The following is a 10,311-nucleotide window of genomic DNA, read 5'->3' as shown; positions in this document are numbered from 1 at the left end:
ACTGGAGAACTGTGGTGTGGGCGTGGTCTTGGGCGTGGTCTCGACCGTAAGGACGGCGTTGTAAACACTTCAGGGCGTGTCTCAGTGCAAATGAGGAAAACATCCTGATGTTTATCAAGTAAAATCGAATAAAAAATTAGTAAATTCACTGGTACAATGAAACTCGAGTCAAATCTGCAAGCAGCCACAAATAAATAGAAACTCTTTAAACACTGAAACTAAAAAGCTGAAGGACAAAATGTTCAGACTCCCATCAGTGAAATCAGAAAATTTTCTCATATTACTGCAAAATGTTTCACATGAGAACATCAAGAACATCAAAGTGTCAGGTTGAGTCACTGAGGAGCTCCAGCACACCTTCATATACACACAGAATTTACAAATCATCATAAAAATCTCTTTCTCTTTATGACATCAAAGTGTGAGCACAAGAAATAGTTATCTACATAACTAATGACAATTCATAAAGATCTGACTAATGACTACTTCCTGTCTTGTCTGGTCTCCTACATCACTTCCTGTTTATCATTTTTCTAATCTTCTCTTCCATACTTGCTTCTTCACTTCCTGTCCTGTTTGTGTGTGAGTGTGTGTGTGTGTGTGTGTGTGTGTGTGTGTGTGTGTGTGTGTGTGTGTGTGTGTACGAGAGAGAGAGAGAGATAGTGTTTGGCTTTGGATGCTTTTTTCCAGAGTAACTGGTTTAATGATCGTCTCAGGTGATGGGCGGGGTCAGATTGTAAAGAGCCACGCCCACATTGCTGGAAGACAATCAGTGAAATCTGACATCGTTATTTTTTTGTGCAAATGTGTTGACTTGTGAGAAAGTTTACCTCTGATTCATTCTAACAAATCATCAGCTCTCATTAGCACCAGCGAGACCATAAATTGTCTGGGGGTTTCAGTGCATCTCAGAGCCGCCGTATACACGGTGCCATATTGCTCTAGGTGGTCCAATCAGATTGCAGCATTTACACCTTTTTTTTTTTTTTTTATAAACACACATACACACACATTATATATACACACACACATATCTCTGACAGAAGTAAGTACACCAAGTAAGTACATGTGACAAAAAAAGAAACGACTCTGTGCTCCATTGTAAAGTCCCCTCAAAATAACTCAACACACAGACATTACTGTCTAAAGCACTGGCACTGGTATACAGACTGAACACTCGCTACTTTACACTGGACCACAGGGTCATTTCTTCAGTGTTGTTACCTGAAAAGATATAATAAAATATTTACATAAATGTGAGGGGTGCACTTACTTCTGTCAGATACCGTGTGGGTGTGTGTGTGTGTGTGTGTGTGTGTGTGTGTGTGAGTGAGTGAGGAGAATTGAAGTGTACTGTGTCTCATTAAAAGAGCTCTACACTACAGAGCTGTAAAACACTGATATACAGTTACCATGGAGACAGGAGGTAGCCTCATGTGGTCAAGGCAGCAAAACACACGCACACGCAAAGGCTTGTGGGAGATTTACTCAGATGTCTTCAGATGTTAAATCACCTGTCAGGTGTGTGTGATGTGTTGAAGCTAAAATCCTGCAGTTAGCATCATCCTCTATAAGTATATAGACTCCCTATAACTAAGGAGTTGATTTGTTTATTCAGTAATAAAGTCTGTAAAAGTTTGCAGTCAGTAAAACGCTGGTTGACATTTCAGTTTGTATTTAAGATGCTGGTTATGTCACTGTTTCTCTTCGTGCTTTAACAACATGTTGCTGCAGGATGTTAGCCAGCTGTAAGCTAATAATCTAACATTGTGTGCTAAGTGCGGCCTTGGTATAAAAAAAACAAACAAACAAATAATGGCCGCGTTTTGAGTGTCATCAAAAAAAAAAGATGACGAAAAAGCCAAAATGGAATAAAAACGAACTCTCAGCTCTCATTGGCTGTGACACGTAACCAATCAGAATCCTTCCTGCCTGGGTAGAGGGCATATAGCTGAGTAAATTTCCCATGATGCCACACTGTGTGTGTGTGTGTGTGTGTGTGTGTGTGTGTGTGTGTGTGTGTGTGTGTGTGTGTGTGTGTGGTTATACAGTGGTGACGGTGAGGAGGGAGTTTGGGATCTGGATGTGTTCATCATGAGTTCCGAGTCGTGTTCCGTGAGTCAGCAGCTCCTCTACCGTCGTCCAGTCGTCCAGCAGCTTCCTGTTCCTGAGACGACTCAATTTCCTCTGACTCAACTCCATCAGCACACTGTATCCGCTGCTGTCTCCACCCACGCTGGTGTTGCTGTTAGCTCCGCCCCCTCTGAGAGCTTCCCGCTTCTGTCGTTGTTTTTGCAGCACCTGTTCACGCCGTTCTGAGCGGCTCCAATAGCGACCCGCCCTCCGGATCTCCACGTTTGTCTCATCGTCTGTGCTAATGCCACCGCTGCGCTCATCTGCTAGCCTTAATGCACGCTCACGCAGCAGCTGGTTACGCATCGCCCGCGGGTTCACTGCCCCTGCTGGAGATTTGCATGCTGAAGATGTCGTTGTGGTCATGTGACCCTCGAGGGTGCTGTATGGACCATGCCGATTGGTTGTTTTGGGCCAAGTGTCATTTCCTTCCTGAGAGGGAGTGTGACTGAGCGTATGGAACCGCCCTTTTTCTCTATCTCCTGAAGTCTCTTTCTCACATTCCTGTCTTCCACCTGTAAGTGGCTCAGTGAAGCTCCTCCCCCTGTTATCATGGCAGTAGGACTCTGGAAGCGGAGCAAAATGGTGGTCATCATTGGAGCTGGAGAGACTGGGCTGGCTTATAGCATGCTTGGGGCGTGTCCGTGACGCGTAATGTGTGTGTTGTGCTGGGAGCGTAGCGTGTGTGTGTTGTGCAGGGAACATAGCGTGGGTGTGGCAGTCGGATGTTAACCTATCATGGATGCGGTGTGAGTCTTGGACAGGAAGTTGTATGTGGGCGTGGCATGCAGCATGTGCTGCAGGTATATCATGGGCGTGTTGTGTGTATGGGGTGGGGACATGGAAGTGGTCGTGACGTGTGTCGCAGGGTGCGTGTGTCTCATTGGTGTGTTGTGTGTGTTGTGAGGGAAGCGTAGCATGGGTGTTGCTGTGGTGTGGAGCATGTAAGGTGAGTGTGGTGCGAGTGTGTTGTGTGTTCTGGGCAGGAAGAGTCACATGATAGGGGTGTGAAGGAATATTAGCCTGTTTAGAATGTGTTAAATTGTTAGCATGGTGTGCAGCTTGATTAGCGATGTGTGTAAGATAGTTAGCGTGGTGCATAGTTTGTGCAGAATGATTAGCATGTAATGTGGTGTAGTTAGCAAGATGGGAATTGTGTGTAGGGTGGTTAGGGTGTAGGTTAGTTTGGTGTGTAAAGTAGCTAGCATTGAGTGTAGGGTGGTTAGCATGATGTGTACTATGATTAGCATGGTGAACCGGGTGATTAGCATGATGTGTATGATGATTAGCATTAGGCACAGGCTGATTAGCGTGGTGCATGTTGTAGTTAGCATTGTACAGCACATCTGCTTCAGTTTCTTCAGCTAGCTGTTGCTGTAGCATGTGTCCGTAGCGGTTTAATGTCACGCTGCGGTAGTTAGGTGATGCCGGGTGACTTGCCCTCCTACGCTGCTCCACATGAACCGGGCGGTGATGCAGTGTCCTGCTCCTCCTTAGCATACCTGCAGCAGTAGTAATGTGCTCTCTCTGCAGGCCACAGGGTGAACTGCAGGTGGAGAAGATAGGGGCACTGCTTGAGCTGTGGCAGTTCAGACAAGGATGCTCGCTTTTGCGCGGCTGCACGGACGCAACCCTGACCATCTGCCGTGGGTGAAGATCCGTCTCCACACACTCGCTGTCCTGCTGTGTGGCCAGTGCCTCGGGGATGGCCTCCAGCTCACGGTGTGCTTTCTGTGTGTCTATGCACAGGTTCTGCAGCTCCCCCTGGTGGTGGAGGCGTGAGTTATACACCCGCATGCGTTTCTCCAGCAGACGCTGAAAGCGCAGGAATTCAGCTGTGCTCACGCTGTAGAAGCCCGAGTCACTCAGCTCTGATGAAATGAACGACTCAGACGAAGGTGATCCTCCTCGTACTCGTGCTCCCCGACCCCCCTGGTGGGTGTGGCACTCTTCTAACCCCTCCTCGGTCTCCACCCCTGAGAGCTCCCCCTGGTGGAAGCTGCCATCCGTCCAGCCGAGGCCGCTGTCCAGCTCATGATGGAGGGGGAGATATCCGAGTTTCTTCTCCAACACGCAGTCCTCATCCTCTGTCTACAAGCATTAATAATAATAAACAATCGTTAGAACAATAATTGTCTTCTGTCATTTTCTCTTTAATTGTTGGATATTGAGATTGAATATTTTGAATAATATTTCACTATGATGGTCCGTGGAGGCAGTGATTCCCTCTGAATGCCGGCGGTGTGTAAAACACATCTTCACTCTTCACTCAGCTCTTTTTATCACAGCGTCTTGATGATTAATGGCATGTGGTTGCTTAGCAACACTCAACATATCTGCCTAACATTTGGTGTTCGAGGCAGTGAATGATTTTACAATCCAACAGTCTCATTGTTCTGTTCAATTTAATCAGTGTTTAATAACATGATTAATCTCCTTTAATCAGGACCGAACACTTAACACACACCCACACTGTGCTAACTGACCTGGCTCTGGAAGCTGCTCGGCTCCTCCATGTTGGAGTTGCAGCATGAGAGGAGACAGTTCTGTTTCTGAGCAGCTTTAGGAGAGAACTCAGGATCCTGACAGAGAAAAAAGGGTTATGGATTAAAAGCTAAAGAGAGAGAGAGAGAGAGAGAGAGAGAGATGTGAGGATGGGAAAAAGTAGAAGGATTATGGGATGTGGTTAAGGTGCTGGGCCACCAATCAAAAGGTTCGGTTCCCACGTCCACCAAGCTGCCACTGCTGGGCCCCTGAGCAAGGCCCTTAACCCTCAATTGCTCAGTTGTATAAAATCAGATAAAATGTAAGTGTCTCTGGATATGAGGGCATCTGCTAAATACTGGGGAGAGACATTTGAGATGGACTGTTGAAGGAAAGAGGTGAGTGATATAATTTAGGTGGAGTGTGTCGGTTCTGTTCACACACACACACACACACACACACACACACACGCTCCCTCTCTCACACACACACACACACACACACTCTCTGACACACACACACACACTCTCTCTCTCACACACACACACACACACACTGCACCTACATGACGTGGAACTGCTTGCATGTCCTCTAGGTCTTGCGGAGTGTTTGGGAGATACTCATATCTTCCTCCATCTCCATGGTTACCAGGCAGGGTCATGTGACTGTAGCAGGGCCTGAAGGAAGCATATACATCAGCCAATCAGAAGGCAGCATTACCAAATCCACACACACCTCCACACAACTGTGTATTATATACAATTACATACAAAACCTCTCTAAAGAATCAACACAGAATGATAGAGAGACAGAATGATAGAGAAACAGAATGACCGAGAGAGAGGCTACAGCAGTATGTGAGTGTGTGTGTGTGAGAGTGTGTGAGAGTGTGTGTGTGAGAGTGAATGTGAGTGTGAGAGAGTGAGTGTGTGAGAGTGTGTGTATGAGCTGTCTTTCTCAGCTGCAGTAACATTGCATGTTTTGAGTCTGACCTCGTTTCTGCAGAAGAAAACTGACTCTGTAAATACAACAGTGTGTGTGTGTGTGTGTGTGTGTGTGTGTGTGTGTTAGCCTGCAGCAGGAACAGTTTATCCTCTCGCACCAGCACACACACACACACACACACACACACACACACACACACACACACACACACACACACACACACACACACACACACACACACACTAGTTCCCATCCACATGCTAGCTCCAGCTGTGCTCTAGCACACACAGTGTCCAGCCGTGAGGGTGAAGGCTAACACACCCCAGGACACGGTGTGTACAGGAGGTTCAGTTCGCTGCTCGTGCTACAGAACAGGATTTTTTTTTAAATGCAGAAGTCTGAATCTCCCTCAGAGCAACATCAAATCTCTTACTGACAAGAGTGTGACAGGAGAATGTGACAGAAAGAAGGGATGAGTCTGGGACACAACCAAGAGGACAAGTAGAACTCTGGTGAGATCCACAGCTCAGATGGAGCAGCTCATCCACAGCCTGAACCAGAGGTGGAACCCCAACACAACGCCCCAGTGAAGCATGCTGGAGGGAAACCTAGTCCAGTCACGAGACTGGGGGGCAGAGCTCACCTCCCAACACGACAATGACCAGTTCAACACACAGAACCAGTTAAACCTCAGACTTCAATCTGACTAAGAACATCAGACGAGAGAATCTCTCTTCACCACCACACACACACACCAGAAAGAAGCAGGAAACATCAGGATCCAGATGTCTGACACTCATACAGACACCTCACAGGTGATTTATTTCATTCTCTAATTCATTTCTGCACCTTGAATGAAAAGAAAATATAAAAACCATTTGATTATAAAAGTAGGAGGTGTTTTGTGAGTGAGTGACAGGTCCTGATTGTGTGAAGTGAAGTGTATCTGTAAATCATCTCCTCCTCCTCCACACGCCTGCCGTCTCTTCACACCTCTCTTTAAATCCCACAGAATCTGGCAGCAGCCTGTTTATTAAAATTAGACCATGGTTTATTAAAAGCCCCGAGTTTCTCCGACCTCCTGAGAACGGGGACACGGCATGTCACGCTAACATCCAGTCATGATACCAATGATCTTCTGTGGTATCATTAGCTAATCACACACACACACACACACACACACACACACACACACACACACACACACACACACACACCTGTCGGAGGAGACATTGTCCCATGGTTGCTTTGTCTGTGTGCTGCTGTCTGATGATCTATGATACTGTAAGCTCCGCCCCCTTCCCCCTTCAATCTGCACTGTGATTGGTTGCTCGCAGCTGGCCAAGATCCGTAGAGCCTCATGGTTCCGTATATACCTCAGATCTTGTGCACTTACCTAAAACACACACATACTGTACATGAGATGTAAGGAGCAGACTGCAGAAATATTGACACATGCAGTTACATATTTAGATTAAACAGTGTATTGTAATACCAGAATTTTTAAATGCTATAAAGTTGTAGAGAATAAAAGCATCGAGCCTCTTCCTGTCTGAGGCTTTGGCCGAATTTCTGTATGTGTTAATCTCATATATGTTCTGTTAATTAGTCATTAAGCTAATAGGCTCACAGTAACGACCTTCTCTTTCAGCACAGCTCAGCATCCACATCCAGCCTGCCAAGTGTACTTCTGTACTCTACATAATTATACGTGTGTGTGTATGTGTGTGTGTGTGTTTAAGTAATTCTAAGTAAGACGAAATGCATAAATAAACACTTACAACACTGTACACAGGTGTGTGTATGTATATGACTGCAGAGATCACGCCAACACACACAGATACATGTAGGCAAGTATTCTTGTTAGCATTACCTACTGCATCGTGACCACAGGATCAGTCCACATCTTTAAACACACACACACACACACACACACACACACACACAGATTGAACACTCACCCCCATTGTTCCGTCGCTCATCCACGGCCCTGACAGCCTACAGCCCATCGCCAAGGCAACGGATGGGCACAGTCTCTAAGTACCAGCAGAGAGATGCAGAGAAATATTCTCCACTGTAACACACACACACACACACACTCTCACACACACACACACTCACACACTCATACTCACACAGGAGAGACAGAGGAGAATGCTCGATGAGATGCAGATGCTGAAGGAGGAGAGAGAGAGAGAGAGAGAGAGAGAGAGAGGTGGATGAGATGGAAGCCTCCTTCTTCTCCTTCCCTCCCTCTGAATCTGTCTCTCCCTGCTGCCAGTCATTGGACATGGCACCACCCCTTTTCTTTCTTCCCGCCCATTGGCTGACGAAGTCATTAAGCTCCGCCCTTATAAAGCTGCTCTCATCAGTGTAGTAACTGTTGCTGGAGCGTCAAATCGTTTGCATGTGTGCTCTGATTGGTCGATGATCATGTCTGTGGGTCTTTACTGAGCTGTGATTGGTCAGAGAGGCTCAGGCAGTATTCATTACACAAAGGATATATGTACATAGTTCTCTCTCTTTCTCTCTCTCTCTCTCTCTCTCTCTCTCTCTCTCTCTGTCTCTCTGTGTGTGTGATTCTCTCTCTCTCTCTCTCTCTCTCTCTCTCTCTCTCTCTCTCTCTCTCTTTTTCACCATTAATACAATTTCTCAAATTTTCTTTCCTGTCTTACTTCTGCAATTTCCAGGCTCTCTCTCCCTTATCCTCTCCTGTCAATCTCTCATCATGCTGTTAGAGACACAGTCATGAGCAATTCATCACACACACACACACACACACACACACACACACACACACACACACACACACACACACACACAATCACAGCATCTGTAAATTAAAAAGTGTTCAGAAATGAATAATGCCCTGTAATCAAGCCTGAGTGAATGATTATTAATGGTGTGTGTGTGTGTGTGTGTGTGTGTGTGTGTGTGTGTGTGTGTGTGTGTGTGTGTGTGTGTGTGTGTGTGTGTGTGTGTGATGAATTGCTCATTATTACTTACTATTACTCTACTACTTCTTTTCTTATTCTAAGTCAAGGTGGGTTCAGTGGCTTCTCCCTAATTTGTGGATTATCTGGTTCCTTAATGCGAGCTCAGTGTCTTGAGGTTTGATATGAATCACATTCACACTGAGCACAAAACACAGCAATCTAACTTTAACTAACCGTAATGATGGACACATAATGGTTGTCATGGTAACTTTGAAAAGATTGTCAAATTGAGACATAAATATTAATGAGTGCAAGTTGTAGTGTGTAGTGATGTTCCTGTTGTTGTGTGTGTGTGTGCGTGTGTGTGCATGTGTGTGTGTGTTTGTGTGTGTGTGTGTGTGGCTTGTACACACAGCCTCAGGACTGAGAGCACGACTTTGAGGGTTTGCAGGGACATGGCAGAGTGAAACACATCAGCGTGGGAGGCAGACACACACAATCACATGCACACTCTCACACACACACATGCACACACATTCACACACACACACATATATACACACACACAGAGATTGCTGAAGGGGTATCTGTCAGCCAAGATCAGTGCAAAATCAGTGTGTGTGTGTGTGTGTGTGTGTGTGTGTGTGTGTGTGTGTGTGTGTGTGTGTGTGTGTGTGTGAAGAGTCTCTTAGACTCATCAGCACACACACACAGGTCATATTGAATCATTAAATTCCACTGTGTTCTGTAATATGAATATTAAAAAGGTAACTCAAAAATGAATCTGCATAGAATATCATTTCTAAAAGCTTGTGGAGCTGTGCGGTGGGCCGCACATGTGTTACCATAGCAACGGACCCTGACTCGAACCTCGTCATTACATCCTGCTTGACAGCGGCAGCCCTAAATATAGCATCAACACTTCTAGGCTCAATACCATACCGGCTAACACACCATACAGCATCCTACTGTGTGTGTGTGTGTGTGTGTGTGCGTGTGTGTGTCTGAGAGTGTGTGTGTCTGAGAGTGTGTGTGTGTGTGTGTGTGTGGTGTGTGTGTCTGAGAGTGTGTGTAGTGTGTGAGTGTGTGTGTGTGTGTGTGAGTGAGTGTGTGTGTGTGAGAGTGTGTGTGTGTGTGTGTGTGTGTGCGCGCGAGTGTGTGTGTGTGTGCGGGAGTGAGTGTGTGTGTATGTGTGTGTGGGAGTGAGTGTGTGTGTGAGTGTGTGAGTGTGTGTGTGTGTGGGGGGGGGCACATGTTTACTCCATAAAAAAGCAGTGACAGAAAGCTGCAGTACCTTTATTAGCTAACACACACACATACACACACACTCACTCACTCACACACACACACACATACACACAACACACACACTCACACACTCTCACACACACACAACACACACACACTCACACACACACAACACACACACACACAACACACACCTCTAAATGAAGTTTATTTCATTTAGTAACAGCAAATTACCACCTAATACAATTTCTTATAGATGACATAACAGTCCCTAACAGAGACATATATTTTACACCTGTGTCACTTCATGTTGTCAGCTCTAAACACTCCTCTCCTCTAAACACTCCTCTAAACACTCCTCTCCTCTAAACACGCCTCTAAACATTCCTCTAAACACTCCTCTCCTCTAAACACTCCTCTCCTCTAAACACTCCTCTAAACACTCCTCTCCTCTAAACACTCCTCTAAACAGCAGTGTGTCTTTATTCTGTAGTTCCAGTTTATGTTACTGTAATGTGTAGTGATCACTGACGACCACCAGATGTCCCCAGCTGTCTGTGCTCAG

General features: G+C 45.9%; 1 protein-coding gene across 1 annotated transcript; it reads right to left on the bottom strand.

Annotated features, from left to right (window-relative positions):
* Positions 1-573: 573 nt before the first annotated feature.
* LOC113648680 lies at positions 574-7,930 on the bottom strand. The gene is made up of 5 exons (XM_027155976.2): positions 7,524-7,930; positions 6,780-6,958; positions 5,183-5,294; positions 4,620-4,715; positions 574-4,224 (listed from the first exon to the last, which is right to left on the bottom strand). The coding sequence occupies exons 1-5, from the start codon at positions 7,569-7,571 to the stop codon at positions 2,044-2,046; spliced, it is 2,616 nt and encodes an 871-aa protein (XP_027011777.2). The 5' UTR covers positions 7,572-7,930; the 3' UTR covers positions 574-2,043.
* Positions 7,931-10,311: the final 2,381 nt, after the last annotated feature.

The sequence above is a fragment of the Tachysurus fulvidraco genome, chromosome 2 (assembly GCF_022655615.1).
Source record: "Tachysurus fulvidraco isolate hzauxx_2018 chromosome 2, HZAU_PFXX_2.0, whole genome shotgun sequence".
Taxonomy (NCBI): Eukaryota; Metazoa; Chordata; class Actinopteri; order Siluriformes; family Bagridae; genus Tachysurus; species Tachysurus fulvidraco.
This window is presented reverse-complemented; position numbering and strand designations above follow the sequence as displayed.